The following is a 22947-nucleotide window of genomic DNA, read 5'->3' on the forward strand; positions in this document are numbered from 1 at the left end:
TTCACAATCCATTAAACACATATTTCCAAACTAATGAGTATGTCATTGTTATTATTTTAATTTTTAATGTGTATTGTGTTATGTTAATTTCTTTAAATGTATGTACCAAAGTTTACTTGGCAAATGATTTAATGAGAAAGCAGACAATGTTTATAAGGTATTCATGTGTTTTACCTGTGCTATTCTGTCAGCACCCATGAGGAATTTGTTCCCAGAAATTTGTTACTAGAAATTGTCATTACAATTGCACGTGTCCCTCCACAAATACCCATTTGCATGGATATCCTTAATTTACAGTAAAAAAGACAAATCATACAGAATGCACATTCCCTTTTGAAATAAATAACACTTCAGTACCAAGTACTGTACAGCTAGACATACAGTATACCCATGGGCCAAAATACTAGGAACACCATATGAAATCAACTCGATTGTAATGATTTGATCAGAGGAGGGCAACCCACAGACCTCAACAATAAATGTTTATGAAAAATGGTTGAGCATACAATTCGATTCACAAACCATGAACCTAATGATAAGGTCAGCTGAAAACACTCATGCTGGAAAAATGGGACGAGAAGTCTGACTAATGAGTGTATTGTTAACAACTTCTTCCTTCGTCAGGAAAGCTCCTTCTCCAAACTGCCATGTCACTGCACAGGAAATAACAAAATATCTATTTTCCAACCTCAGGGATTTATTTCTCATTGAAGTCATTTCGATTTTTAGAATCTGGTAGCATCAGGTTATGATATGATAACATCATTATCATGTTTTAAAACACACATCCATGACTATTTACTCAGTTTCCATTGAGTGATGGAATGCAGCTGTGCCTATATTCCAATATACTGTAACTTCTGTTTGTGAGAAGTTCTAATTCTAAAACATAACTTTGCAACTTTCATGTTTAAGTATAGGCAGTGTATGGCATTTTTACAAACTCCTCCCTATTTTATTTCTGAACTTCCATCTGTACTGGTGTTTTCATTCTTTATCTCCCTAAAGCATTCCATTGTCTCAAATGTCCACTTACAGTACCATTGGTGTCAAGATGGAAGGATTTGATGTGGGCGAGTCATTTGAGGCTTTAATTTGCCACCTTTGCTGATATAGCTATGACTTTTATGTACATTTTATATAGCTTTAACTGTAAAAGGAAGCACTACTGTTGCTGTACTGCAGAATGTCATATGACTGTCTTAATGGCTGATGAAATATAGACTGCAAGGGAAAATCCACTCCAAACAAAGAGTGACAAAATGAAAGGAAAAAAAAAAAACATGGACGTTTATGAGTAAAATGGACCTAGAAAGGCCCAGTAAAGGTGATTAGTGTTTTGTTTTTCAGTATGATAACCTGTAAAATTGACAGATACAGTATACAGAATTAGACATACTGTAGTTTTACCTTTTTAGTATAATTTCGTACTTTATAGGTTATATACTGTACATACAGTATAGACACTTTATATACAGTACAGTATATGTTATCTTAAGTATATACAGTAGGATATAGTTATTTATAGGATCGAGAAAGACTGGCTTATGACTAATAAGGTCCCACTTCTCAAGGATTATAGAGAACAGGCGCCTGCTGTTCTTAATGTCTGCATGAAATAGAACTCGGGTTTCAGAATTTAATATGGTTCTTATTATTCTTTACAACATATTGGTTAATGCCAATGTAAAAACAGTGCTCAGAAAACTGCCATACCAATTCAGTCTTACTGTGGCAAGACAATCTGTTCCAATTCATTTGTAATTTTTAACGTATAAAGAAATACCGTCAGCGTGAATTATGTGTTAATTAAAAACACATCCTGTTTAAGTTTCCTTTCTAAAACAAAAAAAATATTTTGACCGTCACTGTCCAATGTTTTAGATATTTACTATTTGCAAGTTTATGTATGTTCTTACTACAGTAGCAGAGTAGCAAGCATATTAAAGCTGCGCAACTAATGATATAAGTGGTTGTTACTAGTGAACTATCAACCTTAATAATGACTTATTAACTTTCAAAATGTCGTCGCGTATGATAACAGGCCATTCTGATAATAGTCCGCAGCTGTTTTAAAACAAAACAACACGACAACAGATTACCAGGATATTAACTTTGCTGATATATACTTTTCTGGTGGTATATTGCTATTCGACATATGAATATATATCCCACCCCCTTGATTTAGATATCCACCAATGAGATGACAATGAGGACTACGACGGCATCTAGCTTCTCAAATGAAGCAGGGTTTTTCAGCTAGCTATGATGGGCGCTGCTTTTGTGTCGGTGCCATCACAGCGGCTGGTAATAATTTTGGGAGGGAGCCGGCTCTGAACCATTGGAAGAACACAAATCGATTCCCACTGGAACATAACATTATGCCAACATTTCCTGAACAAGAGGATTAAATTAAAGCAATGGTGTTCTTGGGAAGGGTTGTAAAACTGCAAGTTGCAGTTCTCCGGAGAGCTATATCGTCTTGCGTTGCTGTCAAAACAACTAGTACGAGCCGAGTGAAAGTACTTGCTCAGGTAAGTCCGGAATACCTGTAGCTTACACTATCAATCGAGAAGAGGAAAAAGAAGGAGTGATTTAAACTAGAACAAAGAAAAACCTGCAGATGCTTTTACAAGTGTTCAAAAAATTTAAAATTAAAAGTTGGCTGCGCAGTTCTCCATATTGAAACAGTTCTTTAATTTGCATACTCAGAAGTGATCGCTAGAAAAGTTGCAACGGGACTTTTGTTTTTTATAGTTAAGCCATGTAACGATAAGTGTTGGTGTAGGTTTCGTCCAGCTCTCGGGGTGGAAATACTTCAGCTCAGAGCGTTTGGTTTGTGTACTGTACAAAGATGCAAGAACCACGGGCACAACTAATTTTCATATCCGTGTAATAAATCATGACGTTGCAGCCGTGGTGAACACATTTTGAGCCGATCTGTAACAAGTTCGAGTTACATGTGGCTGCCGTAGATGAGGGTTTCGATCGCTGTGCAAAAAACAATAATTGTTTTTCATTCACTGCCATGGTGTAATAGCCTACTTGTACAGTTTTAACGAGAAAACGTTTTTTTCCCCCTGTATTACAACTTTACTCCTACACGTGTTAGAAATCGAGTTCAGTTTCTGTTTTCTGTAGCGATTTTGAATGCATTTATCACAGTTGAATATGTACATGAATCGATGTACTGCTGACAATGTTTACAGTTTTCGATATTTACTGACACCCCTATTTACTAATATTAATATATTTATACTGTAAATATTAATATATTTATACTTATACTGTATATGTTGCAGATTTGGATGTCTTTTTTTTCCCCAACTCTTAGGACGCCTTGTGTTATCGCACTATGCGCTACAAATGCTGGGAGCAACTGAATATCACCTATTCCAGATCTAACAATTCCATGTTCAGGAAGCATGACGAGAGCGATTCAATGACGCTTTGTTAGAAGAATAATACCTTATATCTGCATACCGCTTTTTACTTCAAATTACTAAATGACTAAAGGGTTTGGGGGGGTTTCAGGAGAACAACAGCACGTACTGTACCATTCCAAACTGGAATTTTAGACAGGGCAGAGGCATAACACTCCCTCTTACAAACATGGAATCGTTTGTATTCTTGTCATAGGATTGTTAATGGCCAAATAGTCTGCATCTCCATTAAGGCACCTTCAGTAGCACAGACTCATGTCACCATACTGGGATACTGGGTTTGGAAATTCAGGTAAGAATGTCACCCACTGGTCCACAAATATCACCTGCAGCAACAGCCTGAATTTCCTAAGAGGTCTCACATCCCTGCACGACCCAGCTTTGCTTAGCTTTTAAAGTCTGGCTACAAGGTGCTAATAGCACTGTCATTAACATTACTTTAGGGTCTTCCAGAATGCATCTTTTATCTTTTCAAATAATGAGTAATATTGGATAGGCTCTCAGTGTATTACCCAGTAAATATTGTACTGTATAAAAAGGCTTGTAAGTCGCTTTATCAGTATTTGATCATGTTAGCATATTTTACATGATGACATATTCCACATCGACCAATGCAAATATTAATTTAATCTGCATTTACCTAGGCATGATGTGAATCGTATGATAACTGATGGGTTTTATTTGCAGTTTTGCATTTTGGAGAACTGGAACTTTGGAAATCTGTTGTGACCTTTTATTTTTGGGTACTAAGGCTTGGAGTCCGTTTACATGTAAACTTGTGCAGTTATACACAAACCAGTAGACTTACAGTAAGTAGCTTAACTTGGGTGTGGTGCACTGTAAATACCAGGTGTGGCTCACAATAGAACTGTTTGTAGGCCTTGCACATTCATTAACTATGGCAATGGTTGTAACATCTTGTACAATTTTGCACACGGTTTTTGTCCTTAAAAAGAACAATACAACAGAATAAAAGCTGAACTAATGTGATTTCTGTAGGATTTACTCGCGTAGTAACTGATGTTAAGGGGAAGTGATTCATTGGTGTCTGACTTGAGCAGTGTCTTGCAATTAACTTTTATTCCTGTTTTTTGTTTCCAGATTCTCTGTAAAGAGATATACTCTTTTAACTGAACTAAATATAGAAAATGTAATAATACTTTTTTGTCTGTGTCAGCTAACTGTATTCATACCTGGCTTGGAAACTAGCTGAGATAAGACCGCTAAATGAAATTAATCTCTCTCGCACACATACCTGTATATCTGCTTCATTATGAGGCCTATTGGATTGATTAGGCAGAGAATATCACTCTGTTCACAGTTTCACAGTGAGCGTGCTTAACTGTTGAAACTCTGTTTATGGAAACTTGAAATTACAGAGTGTCAGTGTCTCATAATGTCATTAGTTGTAAATTACGGCATAAAAGTTCATTTTAAATATCAACATTTTAGACTTCCAAAGGAAGGAATGACTATACATTTTCTGGGAGTGTTAGGCATCTTATAAACTGGATTTCTTATTGAACGTGAATCAAATAGTTGATATGAATTGCTACAGTATAGTATTTAAAAGAGATTTGGACATTTGATGAGATCTTTAATTCTGTAATTTTTAGGTTTTGAAATGGAAATAAACTGACAATAAATGCAAAAGCTTTAAAATATTTTAGATACACTGAAATCAAGTTGAGAATATTAAAAAAAAAAAATGAATGCATGAGTACCAGATAAACTATAATATAATTATGTAAAACACCAAAGGAATTTGGGGTGGACTCCAGTGATTTTCATGTATCTTGATTATTTGAACAATAAAATTGAGGTTTGGAAAATATCTAACATTTATTAGAATAACCCAGTTGGCTAATTGGGTACATTAATCATGACAGGTGAGGGACACAGCTCTCGTATATATTATTGCATTTTTCAAAATGATTTTGTTCACCATCTTACATTTCCTCTACCACAAATAAAAGTGCCTCGCATCAGTCTGATGGAGTAGTTTGGACATATAGACTCCGAGGTTTGCAAATGATTCAAAGATTTTTCCTACATGGAGTCTCTGTAGCGGAACAACTGTGTCTCACAGCCACCTGTAACAGTCTGTGCTTAAGAAACCAGATAGAGGGACTAAAGGTGCAGGCATTTTACAAGAGACAAAGAGTGTACAATCTGCTACCTTTGTATTTGAGTATCATTTTTGCTATAAAACGTTCATACTTTATAGATACATAATAAAACATTCATAATGCTCAGCACATAGTTCTAAATATCTTAATTGCTAGATTCGACTAGTTTAATGGTTATGGTTAGACCAGGTAAAGTACAGTAAGGTTAGAATTTCCTATACGATCGCAGTTGGCCAGCCTGTAGGGTTAATTGTAAAAGGGTAAGGCAGGGCTCAGTTTCCCTTAAAGGTGAAGTTAGAAGTTAGAAGAGAAAAGATCATATTACTCTATGGATAATATGACCTTCAAAAGCCTGAAACAGAATTAAGACTGGATAGTTCTCCCTTATTCGCCTGCCCATACACAATGGCTTTTGCCTTGCGCTCATTGCTGTACAGATTGATCTTTGTGAATGTTCTCAGCCTTCTCACCCGTCTTTGTGAGAAATTACTTTTCTCATTCACGTATAGCAGACATCCTAGATTGTCAAGCCTATAGAAAAAATTGACATAAACTGACTATATATCCTTTACATAAGAAATAATATTATTTTACCATGAAGAAAGATAAAGGCAGGGACAAGAGAGACGGGGAGAGACAAAATAGTACAATACATTAAACAGAATTAGAAGCTGGTGGAAAAGAGTGAAGTGTAAAACGGGATTTAAAAGTGCTGACTTGCTGCGAGATCTAATTTAGGATGAGAAATCATTCCTTGTGTGGGATATGCTTACACACTCCAAACATGCATTCACTGTTTGGTATGAAATGACTGCCTTGTCAGTTTTCACCACCAGTTTAACAAGACGGATTCAGGCTGGTTCAGGGTTCCCAGGTTTCAGTGTCTTAAGTTCTCTATTTACACATTTCTGACCTGAAGCAAGAAGAGCTAGCATTGGATCTTTCGTTCACAAATTGTTTGTTTAGTGTGCTTATTTGCATCTACAGTCCTGCTAAATAAGTACTATATCATACATTATACTATCTTGAACTGTTGCTCCACAAATATCCTTGCCCTTTTCCCAAACAGTCCTGGGAATAGGTGTTGCTTATCTTTGTCATGGTGAATAAAAAAAAAAGTTGTCATTGGTGTGGAAAAACATGAGTCTATGCAGGTAGAGGTTTTTTTTACATTGCATGGTTCTGCCCTAGAACAGTTCAGTGTTGGTTTTTTGCTGAGTCTACTACAAATGGGCAATCATCAGATTTTGTTCAGGTATCGGTTTTTTTCCAAAATATTAAAGAACAGCTGACTCTTAAATGGAGTGTTTTATTCAAGTGAGCTTATTAACTATTCAGAGTGAAGTGGCAGGAGGCTCAGTATGAACTCTCATCTTTTGAAGATGACAGGCACCACTAAGTGCCAGAGACATCTTTGATGTGTTGTGTAGGCTCTGTTTTCTGGCTGCATAGAGACAGTGCTGACCAATGGATTCTGTATACAGTAAATATTTTTGCTCATAGAACCTAGACGCAAACAACCTTTTCAGCACATTGAAAGTCTCCAAATGGCATTTCATGTTTTACATTAGCCTACAGTGGCTTAACCATGGCTTACCTTAAGTAAAAACACACAGACTCCAAAAAAATAAAGAATTAGGTTGGGTTTGGTCAGTGCTATAGGAGGTGGTGTCCTTTAGATAAGACTTTAATCCAGGGCTCCAAATACTTGGTCATTAAATGTCCTGTGGCACTTTCTGAAAAAGTGGGGGAGTTAACTCCAGTAAAGTTAATCCACATAAAGTTTCCCTTAATTCAATCGATAGAAAATGAATTACTAACTTTCAGCTGTGCCCTGGGGCAGATAGCTCATAATAGCTTCCCTACGTCACCCAGTTGGCTACCATTCATAAGTAGTGAATGAAGTGGGTCTTCCTTTATATGTAGAATGTTTGGGGTCCTTTGAGGCTAAAAGTGCTGTATAAATGGTTCCTTGTCCTTGAAACTCACACATGCTGGTTTTCATTCATTTTTAAATAAGTTGTTCTCGAACAAGTTGCTTGACGGAACTTTTGTAAGCTTTTCTTTCCTACTCAAAAGCTGGGATCTTACATTTTGTATGAAGTAGTTAAAAAGTGAACTCTAACATGTTTAGAAAAATAATAAGAGTTCACATTAATCCTATCATTAGGTCATTTAAGGATTGAATTATGTAAGCATAAAGAATAAGGGGTGTGTGTAATGCCTACAGCATTTATTCTTCCTCCATAATGACAGAATTAGTTTTGGAGAAGAAAAATAAAAAAAAATTAAGAAAAATTGTGTGTAAGAACGTGCTTTGCGTCCTCTTCTTATTTCCTTTCCGCCACACCTACTTTTATTTCTCTTTTAGTATTGATATCACTTAGTCACAAAGTTGCACTTGTGAAAGAGTGTTCATATGCACAGAGATATTCAAGAATTACACTGGTATTTATTTTATCTGAAGATTAGAGCTTATGAAAAGGTTTATAGTAATAATACCCTGGTTGTATTACCTTAGAGGTTTGTGTGGATGTCTTTGGATGTTACTCAGCACTCAGTTTGTGTGTCTCAGGTGCTGCCTTACGTCTGAAAACAGGAGTCCCCTGTTCATACTCAGCAAGTCCTATACCTCCTATACCCATGAAGGAGTTAATTCCCGTAACGCTGGAGTTAACCCTACCTCCAGTGTTTTACATCTAGTTCGTGAAGCACCCCTGTGTGTTCTGGTTTTCATTCCAAGTGAGCTTTTAATTAGTTAAGCTTTGTATTGATTAAACCCTTACTCCAATCAATTCCTCCATCCTTAACAATTGTTTTCATCTATGATTCAGCCTCCCACGTAATCTCCTAAACTATATGTGTGTCATTTTCGAGAACTTTAGTGAGCAGAGCTCCATTTCCACTTGGTCTAAAGCTGTTGCTCCCCTGTAGCTTTATAAACAGCTCTTGTTGTGTTTCAATTAGTGATGTGCAGACACAAGTGGAAATGAGACTGTTAATCACTGTCATAATAAGCTTTATTAGTGCTAAATGAGAATAGGTCCAACCAAGCCATTGAGGCAGTCAACCTAAATGAGAGGAAAACCTGGAAACTGGCACATGTTTCATGCTAATTTATGCTAAGCTTGTTCTACTATTTACAAAAAGAAGCAGCTTTAAAGTACTGTACTTTTACAAGCAAGTAGTTCAATTTAAGAGTGTGATGACAAAAAGTAGCCTGGACTAAGCTACAGTACCAGTTAGAATAAAATCCAAAAGGCACATGGGGCCAGGCCTGGTAAACGCTGACCTACCCTGTCATAATTCTGACTGCACATACCTTTTACCATCTTCTAAGGAAGACTTGGGAAGCATGGTATTTGTATGTCTGCTTACCTTTTTATTTTTAATCTGATTTAGCAAAAAAAAAAATAGAAAGTGGTCAATTTACATTCACAGGTTAGACTCTTATGAGTGGGCATAAGAAAGCCTTGCTTCTTTTGCTCAGAAAAGGATTGTAAGAAAAAAAAGCAGTGGACATAACTGTAGAGCATGCTTTCTTAGGGCTGTGGCTTAGCATCTACAGTACATGTTGAAATAGGTCTTTAATCAGAGTTAATATCTTAAATATGTTCATTATAATTCCTTCCCTGTCATGCTTTCCAAAGGAAAAAACTTTGCTACATCAGTGTCAAAGCTTGAATGCCTTGGTGTTCAAAGAGTGTAATTCTGGTATTGAAATTTCTTTTGTTTCCCCTTTGCTAAAATCTAGACACAGAGTTCTGTACTTTCAAACGCATACAAAGCAATGGGGATTTAAAATGATGAAGTGCTCTGGGTATACTGTAGGTCCAAAATAAAAAGCGACTGAAGAGGGATATAAAAGCTTGCAAGCAGTGTTCCCCATTAGGGTTTGTTAACTAGATTTACCACTTGACTTACTGTTCTGGTCTCTGAAATTCTCGCATCAAAAGAACTCGTCCGCTTTGTCACACCAACTCCGACTTCTGCAGCTGAGTGAGCCTTTCCTGTCTTCACAGTGTTTAAGTGATTTGTTGAGCAGCTACTGTAGGTTTGTGCCTTTCTCCAGCATGGACCTTAGTTATCTATTGTATATTACAGAGAAAATTGTTGGTGTAATATGAGGCACTTGTACATTTCTGAAGAGTCTTCACTATAAATGTGTCAGTACTATTAAGGTCTCAATAGAAGACAATCATTATAAAATAATGTCCCACAACCATATGAACTGGTGTTTTCATATACAGTATCTTAAAATATAACTCCTATTATGATTGCCTTGGGCTACAAAAATTATTTACCTACCCTCTCAAATTGAGGTGTTAATCTTTATTGCTTTGTGAACATGCAAGAGATTGTGCTGCAAATGGTGTGATACTCTAGGCTTTGTTTTCCTGACTACTGAATTTATCAAGGCTTTAGTCTAGAGAAATTATTTTTGTTTTCTTTTAAGATGATAGGTATCAGCCTCCATTAGATGTGTATAAAAGTGAGACAGTGGTGAGAGACTCCAAATGTTATGCATAAACATTAAACTGAATAATGTGCATTTTAAGTACATATTGTCACCCATTTATGTCCTTCAAAGACTGTACATTATTGACAGTTGCTGATGAGACCAGTAGTGTATATTAGTAATCCCAATGTAAACTGCAAATGGTTTACCTGATAAAATTAACCTAATGTGTTGTTTAGATTATACTTTAATCAGCAACTTCCATGATGTTATCTGAATTAGCTCCCCATACACCTGATAAATAATGTCCACTCAGTGTTTTTTTTTAGCTTGATATTTGATTTCCTCTCCCTGTTTTTTGTAGACCATTTGTTTAGATTTTGGTATTTTTTGGCTTTTCTTCTTTCCTGTCACCAGAATTCCATTACCAAGTATTTGAAAAGTTTCTATCTTCCTAGTTTCCATAAACACATTTGTCTTCAGTGGCCTTTAAGTGGTTATAAAATGGGAGTCAGAAGATCCAAAATATGCCTGTGCCATCAACGCAGTTTAGAATTCAGAACACTACCATGGAGGTACTTAAAACATAAAAAAGGTGTGTGATTGAAGTGACTGAAAATAACCATTAAACATGCATTAGAGCCTATTGCAGTGATTTAACATTGCAAGGGCATTCTACGGTTTTATTTAATTAGGTTGACATATTGTGTTTACTTAGTTGTTGATGTCTGAGAAGTGTGATTCAGAGCCCAAAGAATTTAAAAAAACTAGGATCTGTTTGGGGAGGGATGCTGGATTGCTGACAATATGTGGAAATAGAAAGGTTTCTAATATTAAATGATGCCTTGTCAAGATGTGGTGTTAAAATATAAAGGTATAAATGTATATAATACATGTTTATTGGTGCTTGAAGTGAGAGGGAACACTTTTGCTATACAGTATATTGTGCTGTAAATTAAATGCAATTGTTTTTATATTTGTTTAGATATACATGTATATACCAATGGTAAATCATTTGAAACTTTTGAGTCCATGAAGAATTATGCCATATGTAGTTTTTAGATCTATGTTTCATTATACTTTTGATTAATGTAGGCTTGTAAGGGATCCAGATTTCTCTACTCTTATACACACAGATCTAAGAATTTTGACAGATTCTAAAAGTTTAGACCCTTTGTGAAAGATTCTTCTGTCTTGCAGTGCAATGTGTAGGACCTTCTCTGGTAAAAGAAGCTAGAAGTTTTAAGTTACTTGCTCATGCAAGTGTTGCTTCAAATTCTTAGTTTCTTTTTAGAAGTGTGACAGTTTGATTTAAAGTGCAGAATAGTTACAGTAAAATATTTTAATGTATAAATATATACAGTAAAACATTTGTGAAAATTGTGTATTTGCCATTTATTTAATTATTATCCTGTTTCACTTGTTATTAATAGGTGGAATACAGTCCTTCAAGCATTCAAAGTAACTCTCAAAATATTAGCTCATAATGTACTTTTGAAATTGAATATAATAGCATTTGAGAGCAGACACTGTAGGCAGAACCCATTGCTTCATTGAAAAGATCTAAATTCACTGCTATTGAAAGTGTAACACGAATCTTATAGATATTGTAAAGTTTTTAGACTTATCCTCTCATGTCATGTAGAGTGAAACTAAGTCAACAAAATGACAGTCAACATCTTTTCTGAGGAAAAACTGCTCAATAAATATTGTGAAATACATATACCTATTGAATGAAAGAATAATTTGCTACAATTATTTACTCATATTATTTATTTCCTGCAAGAGATACAGCAAATGAGGTTGCTGGAGGTACAAGAGGTCACCTGGGTGATCCAGAATTGTCCTGAGGAGCCTTGAATGAGTGTGGTGTTGGATATGTACAGTACTTGCAGGTGATGCAGCGAGCTCTGTTGCAGGGGAAGGTACCTGGTTTGCATGATTGTTGAGGGCGGTCAAGGGATCTGGGGGTTACGCAGATTAGGTGGTTGGTGATATGAGATGATGGGGCGGTCAGAAAGGAGGGTCCCAGTGGAGGGCTCAGCCTGTAGGATGGAAAGGTTGTCGTTAATGGTCATGGGGATAGAAAGTGTGTTGGGGTGGAAGGGAAGCATCAAAGGAATGCAGTTGTTAGGCCTGGGGTTCCTGATCGAGTTGATGGTCTGGGGGCTGTTTTTGGCTCGGATTAGGGCCCTGTCAATAACATGGGTGGGATATCCTCTGTTGATGGAAAAAGTAGTACTTTTTAAAACGCTGTTCAACGGTTGTCTTCCTACTTGAGATGACTTCTGTAGTGAATCCATTCCAGTGAATTCTTAGTTAGACCAGTTGTGAATCTTCTGTAATTTGACTTTTAAAGAAAATGAAAGGATTCTCTACTACATAAGCATTCAGGCCTTTTACTTGTTGTGTAATGTACACTATCAAGACAGAGGTCGTTATCTGAGAATTCCCAGAAAGTTGTGGGGAATAAACCGGTGCCCTCAGCCACCTGACTATTTGTGAGAAGCCTGTTGGGTTTTCACAATTTTCTCTTGACCAGAGAAAAAGCCAGGAGACTTTCTGTGTTGGTTTGATCTGTAGAGGGTTGATCCTCTGTGCATACCTTCTCGCCAGAGGGGAGAGGGAGCAGATGACTGTGAAGTGACTGTGGAATCATGAGTCATTGAGAGAAGTTTTGTAAGAGATTTAATGTTTGGAAGAGTTTCTTTAAAATCTCAGAAAGACTTTTTGAGATGCCGTTAAGAAGCTTAGCTCCCTTACTATTGTTAGAGAGGGACTGAAAAACTTCTACAACTGCATTTGTTTGGGTATTTTCCTGGGCCCACGTGTTTTAAAGATCCCATTACAGCAACCCAACCTCTGGATGTGTCACAGTGTGTAATCTAAGTGGTTCAACTTGGCTTCACTGTACAGTAAATGCATCTGTCTCATTTAGCTCCCTCGAAGGGGTAGTGAATTTCAAGTCACACGTCAGATAGTGATTCAACAAATTAACCTTGAAGACCAGGAAAATTTCTGACCAAATCAGAAATAAACTGGTAGAGATGCACAGATCAGGTGAATGTTATTTATTGCTTTAAATGCAGTGAAGTCATTAAGACTTCACTATCATTAAAAAGTGAAATGTGCATCACGCCACTCAGACACTACCTAAATCAGCCCACACTTGCGAAGGATTTACAATCTATGAAAAGTTGAACATTTTGAGATGCATGCAAAGCATTTTGTTTGGTGCAAGCCCAGACTGTCGAGCATTGTGGTAACAGCATCATGTTATGGTGTTGGTTCTCACAAGCAGGGCCAGGGGTGATTAATCAGGATTGAAGAAAAATTAAAGCTGCTTGAGTCACTTAGGAATCCAAACTTCCAAATTCATATTTTAGCAGGACAGTGGCGATAAGCACAAAGCCACAATGAAGTTGTCTGACAAGAAGAGAGTAAATATCCTTGAGCCTTTGGTCTACAGTGCCGGATTTCCCTACGAAATTTTTAGGGCCTATGAAGGAGGAAAACACTAGTGACTAACGAAAAACGAGCTGAAACAACATTCTTGCAATTGACTCTAGGTGCTCCAAATCAATAATCATATACTATCTAGCGGTTGTTCTAGAAAATAGAAGTATCGAAATGATGGTCGCTTGACTCGCTCCATCAATCTCGTGGTTTAGCATCAGAATAGTGTAGGGCCTGGACCGGTCGCTTTAGCGGCTGCACCTCCCTTAGCTATGCGCCCGAAAGACCTTGTCCTTGTAACCCACCACATACTGAAGTACCTCTCCTTTGTCCTTACCCTGTGTGTTTGTAACTTCTTCCAGGAGTTTCAATCTCTGTCTGTCAAAGTCCAACTGGGGCGGAGGTAAATAAATGCGTTGTTGCTGGCACATTTCGGAGTGGAAGTGCCTAGGGCTTACTTACACCAAAATCTTTCCCTGTTTGCCCAGTCAAAGTCCTAACTTGAATCCACCAAAGAAACTTAAGACCAACCTACAGAATCAACATTTTGTAACAAATTTGTGAGAACTACAGTATGGCGCCTTTATCATTATAAATGGACACAATTATACAATGATGATAGAGAACGATCAATAAATATTGACAGCAGTAGTTATTGCCAAAGGTGCTATCAAAGAAGTTCTTAGACTTAGGGGGACAAATACAGTACTTACACCGATAAATTTCACTTTGTACTGGGGCAACAAACTAATGGGACTTTTATTTTTGGTTTATTCCATTCATACATTTGATCAAAAGCATGCCTTATGTCCAAGTGGGTGATTTCATGAGTATCAGGACACTTGTACTTTAAGTACATTTTGGAATGTACAAATTCAATATAATTAGGTAATGAATGCATGAGGTCTGTGACCCATTGAGCTCATCAAACTCTTCATGTAATCTTTTGAGAAGACATTGCTCTTGTGACTTTTGGGTATTGGTTCTCTCAGCTCTTTGGGTGAATTGACTGCATGCTTTGGGTCACTGCTGTGCTACATGGTGAAGTAAAGCCATTCTTTAATATCTAAAGAAGCGTTTTATTCTGTATAAGCAGACAAAATGTTTCTGTATATACAGTAGTACTTCAGAATTTATTCTTCTGCTGCCAATATCCGTTATCATAAAGATGAGTGAGTCGGTTCTAGAGGCACCCATACCTGCCCAGGACATGAGATTACCTTCACTGTCTTTCGCAGATGAGATGGCGCATCCCTTCTTTCTCCACATTTTAACCTTTTCTTCACTTTGGTATATGTTTACATTGGCCTCCTAAATCTTCCTGTTCCAAAACTATATTGGTTCATATATGTGTCTCCAAGTAACTTCTACTCTGCCTTTTCTATTCTGGCTCTGATGAGAGACTTGCAACATGCAGTGTGGCTTTTATTTTCCTTTCTGGTCCTGCCACCAGCTTGCCAAGCAGCCAAACGAATAAAAAGAAGTGCTCTCTCTATGTTGAGAGTAAACACAATTAAATCTTTCTCCACCTACCAAATAGAAAATGTCATAAAATACAACAAAAATGTTTCTTTTGCTTTGTGTATACCTCAGATATACACCAACTGATGTGCTATAACATTTTTTTCTAACAATCCAAAATACAAAATCTGTATTTTGTGGAGTTATAGTCTTGCGAGTACGGGGATTCAGCAAAACTAGCATTTTAATGTGTAGTATAATAGTGCGCTACCATTTGAAGCCCATTAACGTAAACTATTAGAAGGAGAAGCTGTACCTGATGTTATCTGTTCTGTCACATTGCCGATTTAGATAGTACTTTTACTATTAGGTTTAAGCAGAATTCACAGCTACATTCGGCTGGACACAGTGGTCTATTTGAGATAAAATGTTTGAATACCAGGAATAGATGTTAACGTTTTTCTGCATATCCCTAATGCTAATGTTGCCAAGCTTGTGGGTCCATTGTAAAGCATATCTAATAATTGCCACAACTGAAGGAAAATGTGAATGTCAGAATCTAAAGGCTGCTTTGATTTGATTTCTGTTCAACGCCCATGATACATTCCAGACATATTGAGAGCTGCATCATACATCTGATTTTACAGGCTAGGTAAGGGCAACTGGCTTCAGAATAGTCCATCTTGTACAGCTTTGGCATCTCAGTTCACGCCAAGAAAGTCTTCATAAGAGGCTTCATTTACTGTGTTTGGTAACACATTACTCCAAAACAGGAGGATTAGCAAACACTGTAAAATTTCAAAAATACTATACAGTATTGGATTGAAGTAAATGCTATGAGAGCACCTGACATATAATATGTAATCTTGATAAGTGCAGGGTTTTAATTTCTGGTTGTAAAACCCTAACCTGTCGATTCACAATTGGAAACACTGAGCAAGAACAGGCTATTTAGGTAAATAGATTTAGGTATTTATGTTGACACATTGTGTACATCTTCTAGAATCTAGACAATGGGGGAGGCAATAACAAACACAAAGATAGTGGTAGGTTATATAGGGAAAGTGTATAATTCCTGTCAAGGGAGGTTACAGTATGTTAAATTTGTATTATGCTCTAGTAAGACCTAATTTAGAATATTGTTGACAATCACACACATTCCATTAAAGAAACTGCTGCAATGAAATTAGTCTAGAAGAGAATCCAGGTATATTCCAGGACATAAAGGAATATCCTACACTGATAGGTTGAAGGAACTGGATCAGAGAAAGAATTGAATTCTGAGGGGATCTGATACAGTATATCCTCAAAAGCATCAACAGAGTCTAGTCGGCACACCTTCAGAATAAACCAGGAAACACGAACCGTAAACCCCAAGTGGAAATTACATGGAAGTGCATTTACAGTCATTAAAAGCACAAACAGTACTTCTTAATGCAAAAGGGGGGCTTGGAACAAGCTACTCAGCTGTGTTGTTGAAGCTGTTTATCCTTGCTTTTTTCAAGAAAATGCCAGATGAGATCCTTGGATCCACAAGCTACTACAGTAAGTACCTAGTAGTTAGTAGAGGAAGGGTCTCTTCTCGTTTGTCATCATTCTTATGTTCTTGTTTAAATTATACCACTTTTTGCTCTTTTCCACTGGCCTTCTGTGTGCAATTGACAATAATTGAAAAATGCTGGGAGCAATTGTGTATACTGAAGGCTGAGCAAGCAAGTGTTGTATTTCATTCTGAATTATACAAAATATCAACTTTGTTTACCTTATTAGCCATTTGTGTTAATTGTAGTTCATCTTAAAAAAAACAACTAGGAAATGTCTAAAAGTTTCATTTGACAGGTCTCTGTACAGAAAAATAAAAGTACTCCTTTGACAGGCCCCTCATAATGTGTCTGTGGAGAGTGGAAATACCAGCCATATTGAAAACTTAATAATCAAAACCTGAATGGACAACCTTTGGTTCTAATTATTTTTTGCAGTTTTGTTTCTGACATTTAACTTCTGGCAGCCATGAAAATGTTTGGTTTTAGCCTTCAGCATTTCATTAAAAATTTACTTTTTAATTAAATGTACATCATTCGTAATTCAGAAAAGTGGGACATCATTGGAATGTGGTGAATACGTTTGCAAGACACTGTTTATCAGAATCTACATCATTGATACAAATTGGGAAAATCATACATCCGTATACAGATCTTTGTGGTACTCTGCTTATTTCATCTCCTCAGTTTGAACTTCCACTACTTATCTGCAATCTGTTTTCTATCCAATATCCAGTTTGCAGTGTGTGCATTTCACTGAATGCCAGCCATCTGCAATAATGACATTTTTATGAATAAATTAATCAGTGTTTTTACTTTTTGATATCAAAATATACCGTATCATATGCTCTATACCCATTAGAATTTATAACCGGTTATTTAAGCAAGTGCTACTTTTTATAAATCCAAGTTGGTTATCTCCTAGAAACATATTGCTACTTCTGTTTGATGCTTCTGATTTAGTTTTAATTTTCCAATTAGCGGTTGTCTAATGTAGCCTTGTAGATGTATCTGTAATCTAATGCAATGTTTAACTCTATCAGTAGATACATATTGTATGAAGTCTCCCACTGCTAAAGATGGAGGCGCCCACTCTCAATCCCTAGGATCAAAGAGTATTTGATGGTTTATGTTTCCATGCTGTCCAGTATACTGTATATAGGACAGACTTTATTGAAAAGTTTCCAAAAATAGAATTTCTTTTTTTTTTTTCTTCTTCAAAGACAAAGGCCCGTATGCACTTTAATTTTACGGTTGATCAACTTGCTTGTCTGAAGAAATAATTCCATTGCAAAAACAAAATCAAAACATTTACAGGTCTAATGAGACACTTTCAGTTATGAAAGGTTGTGAAACGACCCAGAAAGAATGATTACAGCTGTGAAATTCAACAGGATAATAAAGTTGTCATGTACTTTTAGACTTGGTCATTATTAGGCACGTATTTCCCATTGGCCATTTCAATTTTCAAGTGATTCCTGTTAGTCAGCCAGTTGTCCATCAATTGAGTGGGTTTCAGACATGTATGACATTGAAGGAGACTGAAGCTTGGCTAGGATAATGAGCAAGACACTCATAGCCGACATATGCCTTAGCATTTGTGCTGTTGCCATATAAATACTGTATTTGAGCTACAGTAATGTCTCATAAACAGCTGTATAAGCATAGGGTAGAATAAATTCTGATGGCCTTTATAAATAAAAACTACAGATTGTTTTGATTTCTAATGTTAGAAAATGTAAGGTGGATGCAGTTTTTTGGGGGTTTTGAACTTATAGGTTTCTTCCTCCCCCCTTTATTTTCTTGCAAACTCCCATTTTTGTACTTTTTTGCATTTGTTGTGTTGTTTTATTGTGTACTCAAAACTCAATTAAAATAGCTTTTTAAAGTCAGCTAGTTTTTTTTACAAAGATGTGGCATTGTACAGTAGTATAATGTGGGTGTACCTTCGCAGCAAAAAAAATAATAGTACAAGTTCCTTGCTTCCTTGACTCCAAATATGAAGGAATATGTAAACATAAGGAGATTAGCTAGGTCAAATAATACTTTTTTGACTTTGAGGAGGTTTTCTGAATCCAAAAAAAGAGAGGCTGTGGAAATGAGTTTTGTAAAGTTTTGCTGTTGGTTCTGCTGTTAGTGGTGAAGTCTTCTAATATAAGGATTACAAGATTATCTAGAATCCGAAAATGTGTGATTATCATATAAAGTCTTCCACTCTCCTTTTAATTATAAAGAAGACCTGGACATTGCATGTTTCCGCCCTGCTTGATAAGATGTTTTTTGCAGAAGCTTGTCTAGTGATGTAACGCCTTCATGGGTTAATGCACAGTTGTGGAGAGAATATTGCATGCCTCCCTCTCTTTTCAACACAGTGTATTTTGAAATGAAAAGATAACATGTCATGTGAGACATTTCCTGTGACACAGCCTACACTGCTCACAACAAGACGGGCCTGTACTGTAAGTCTGTGCATGTTGAGACAGACTTTGAATATCTCTTAAACATTAAAAGGAAGAAAAACTTCACATACAGTATGTCTATAAGATCTGCCTCCGCAACAACAGGACACTAAGATAATGGAGAAAAACGTTCCGACTTCAAAGAATGCAGGAGCACATAGAAAAATGAAAGTACTTAAGTATGTTATTGTACATTGCAACTTTCCTCTTTGTGGTACTTCAGATAAGAGCTGTCTTTCACCATCCGGTCAGCTGTGCCTAAGAACTTGTCTTTTATTTTAAAGACCATTATTCTTCAGACAGTGCTATTGACACCAATGCTTCTCATCTGTAGTGTAGGGTTTGAAACGGACAAAGAATCCTGCTTATTGATATAATTCAGTGTAAATAAGAATTAGGGATATTTTCATGGGTTCACTGCTATATTGTCATTTCACGTGTGCTCTTGATTTGTTTTCACCACTGTTACCACTTTCATTTGAGCTTAATTCATTCCTTTTTCTCCTTTTGCATCTGTGAATTGCTAATGCGTAATCTAGAGGTCTTGTGTTGAACAAAATAAGAGGTAAATGTGGTCCCATGGGGAAAATGGGAAGCACAGTAGCAGCAGCTAAAAGTGATAGAGCTGAACAAATTCAATCAATTATGAATTGTGGAGGGAAAAATAGTGTAAAAATGTCATAGGAAATCTTATTAAAAACATACTATGGTTGCATAGTTTAAATCTTGTGCAGCTTCCCTGTAAACAAATTTAAGTGACAGGTCTATTTACTTTATTTTACTGTGTTCAGCAGAAGTGAATTTGGTGCAGTAGTTTTCTTTTTTGACAGCCAATCCATTAATTCCAGTGATCAACCCGAGTGCTGTAGAAAAGAATTGCTGCATGGGCTTTTTGCATTTTTGGTAGCTGACTGACACAAATTTTACTAAGTCTTCAGTTCCAAGGACTTTTTACAGGTCACGTGACCTGTTCTGGCTGGTTTTAACTTAGTTTCAGGCTTTTATAGACTGGTGATAGAACTGGTTGTGGCTTTCTCAGTGCTCTTATGAAACCACAAGTGATGTTTAACAACTGCTGTTTTTGTCTATGAGAGTAACAAAAATACCTTTTCCAGTTGTGTTTATTGATGCAGTTATAAATCATTCAAATTGGAGTTTTTATACATTTGAGATTTTGCATTTGCAAAACAAGATTTGAAATCACATCCATTAAGAAAGATCAGAAACATTGTTTTTTTTCTTCATGTAATTATTTTTTTAATTAACATTAAGTACAATATTTACTCATTTCCCTGTTTTCCATCAGAAGTAATAAAACTCCTCTCATTTCTTCAGTACAGACTTACTCAATGTGAGTGAACAACACGGGTTTCAAATAAATGTGACTTTTTTTCCCTAAAATGTCCTATAGTGTGGTACTGTATTGCACACCTAAGCTAATGTTAAATGGGTGATTTACTTTGTCTAGTCCTTGTCAGTGGCAGTGTTGTAATAGCCAGGCCTTAGCCAATGTAATACCTCATTCTATTACATTATGTTTGGCCAATACCTCAACTAGGGAAGTCCCCATCAAGTGACTCTCTTAAAGTGCTGTTTCAGTTGGATACTCTGACCACACTGTCTTTTTTTGCACTAGCACAGCATAATCTAACTTGCACTTCTTTCCATATTTTCCAGTTCTGTAAATGAATGAAACCAAGTGTGATTTACTACAGTATATCACACTTGTAAGGGTATATCAGTCTCCTACTAAAATAGAAGGTTATTTGGATCCTGTTGAACCCTCAATCAAAAGACAGCATGTGATATTTGTCACACACCCAAAAGTGCTCTATCTAAGAGTTTCCATCTTGTGTAGATAGAATACATGCAATGTATCAGTGACAGATGGCTGGGAGGACTGATATGGTGTGACGTACATTTTATGTTTTAGATTGATTATCTTGAGTGTTACGTTTTTAGAGGATGTAAATGTAATTTCAAAAACTTCATCCAAACAGGACTCCAATCCATCTTGTCTCAGTCTCTACCCCAATAAAGGTGACTAGGGGAGACTCACTTTAGATAAGAGGAGATCATATGCAGAATACATGAGACTTCTTGTAGTAACTGCTTAAATGGCTACAGTAGATTAGACATTGGGTCAGAAGGATAAACGGTATCTAGTGGTGCCTTTGGGTGTAAAGATGTTTAGAGTCTTAAGAATCAAATTGTAGGAAATTCAGGGATTAAATAAATATCCCTCAGATTTTTAAATGGGCTTAGGCCATTGTCATCAAAACTCTTACCAACATTTAATGTAGATTAAAGTGCATGCGTTAAGAAATGAGGACCCATCAGTACGAGGACTTGGTGAAAGCTTAGGAAAACCAGAACTGGAGACATACAGTACATATACATGCATATATCCTGTGCAAGAAATAGTCATTTTTATGTAGTTGTCAATTCATCATCCAGCTGTGAATTCATACAACAGCTGCACCTACAAGGCCAGAAATCCACTGTTTGTAATCCACTGCTGAAATTCTTCTGAGAGGATGTAAAGCTATAACTTCTGTGTGGTCCCTCAGTCATGCACTTCGGTCAGTGATCTTTGTGATAGGTAACACAGTAGTTAATCATAACTGTAGTATATCTACAGATAGACCTAGACCTTAAAGATCTAGTACTCTCAGCATGGGTTTGTTTGCCTGCTTTGCATTCTTCGTAGTCACTCCAGTTCAGCATGGTGGCTTGAATAGAACTCGTCCAAACACCACGGTGTAAGAAATCATATTTTTACTCCCTGCTGGCCTGCAAAGACTTCAACTGCGAGACAAATCAAGTTGTTGATATTCTGAGTAAGCAAATGTCCTTTAGTACTTAATTCCCTTTTTTTTTGTTTTTTTTTAATGCAGTCCATTAATTAGTGCCTCACAAATGGAGGTTACCCTGAACTTACCCTGCAATTTTTTTCTAGAGAATATCCACAGTATATTGAATTTTCTGGTTTGGGCCTCAGACTCTTATTCTATCCTACAATCTCCCGCCATAGTTACAGAACTGGTCAATTTCAGGTACTGAAATTGGACGATGCAGGACCCTCCAGCTATATTAGTGATAAATAAGAGACATACAGTAGTTGTCTGGAGAAAATGGATAAAGCAAAAGAAAATTATTCAATTTCAGGATGTCTGCCAAAATCTAATATATAGAATTGAATTTTGTAATGTTCTATCAGATCATTTGTGTATGTGTATATCAATCAGCTGAAATTGTTTTATTTGTGGGTGTCTTCAGTGAGCCCTGAAACTGAAATTTATTGTAATAAGTATTTTAATAGAATTACTGTATAGATTAATTCTTTATTCTTCATTTTTCAATGTAAAATAATTTAACATATGTTGAATGTCTTGCAAAGGCATACTGTAGATGGGAAAGAAAATGAGCAAGAGGAACCTGCCCTTTATTCTTATCTAATTGTAAAGAACTGATTGAGGCAATCTAATTAGGCAGTAAGGTTCTTGACCTAAGCCATAGCATTTATTTATTCTGTAATTTGCTTATTAACATCTTCAGTAATTTTCTGCTGAATTTTTCACTTTTTTGTCTTAATTATTTCACCAGACCATAGTGATAAACATAACTGAATCAAACAGACATGTCAGGTTGATTTTATTTTTTCCCCCAAAGTGGCCAAGGGTTTTAGAAAGGTATAGTTATATTTTTAGATATTTGGACTAAACTCAAGCATAAGAGATTCATTTTTCAAGCCATATAAAATGCCTTATTCAGTGCTAGGCTTCTAAGTATAGCCTATTCAGAGGATGGGTACATTTAATTTTCATGTGTGCTAGTGAATGTACAAATCATGTAGGATTTTTTTTTTACTTTTGTTTTGTCGGAAGTTTTTTATGCCAATGTTATATCTATTTCTGCTTTCTATTTTAAATCAGATGCAGCGGCCATTTTCCTGGTATTATACAGTATTCATGCTATCATTCCTTCTAGAATTACTGT

At 36.3% G+C, this 22947-nt stretch overlaps 1 protein-coding gene across 1 annotated transcript in view; it reads left to right on the plus strand.

Moving 5' to 3' along the window:
• The first annotated feature begins 2226 nt into the window (after nucleotides 1-2226).
• Nucleotides 2227-22947, plus strand: part of LOC148677782 (calcium uniporter regulatory subunit MCUb, mitochondrial-like) — a 63168-nt gene continuing 42447 nt past the window's right edge. The window contains exon 1 of the mRNA XM_088626161.1: nucleotides 2227-2534. Coding sequence (XP_088482287.1) covers nucleotides 2421-2534 — 114 coding nt within the window. The 5' untranslated portion in view covers nucleotides 2227-2420. The remainder of the gene's footprint in view (nucleotides 2535-22947) is intronic.

Source organism: Lepisosteus platostomus, chromosome 1 (genome assembly GCF_059453375.1).
Source record: "Lepisosteus platostomus isolate fLepPlt1 chromosome 1, fLepPlt1.hap1, whole genome shotgun sequence".
NCBI lineage: Eukaryota > Metazoa > Chordata > Actinopteri > Semionotiformes > Lepisosteidae > Lepisosteus > Lepisosteus platostomus.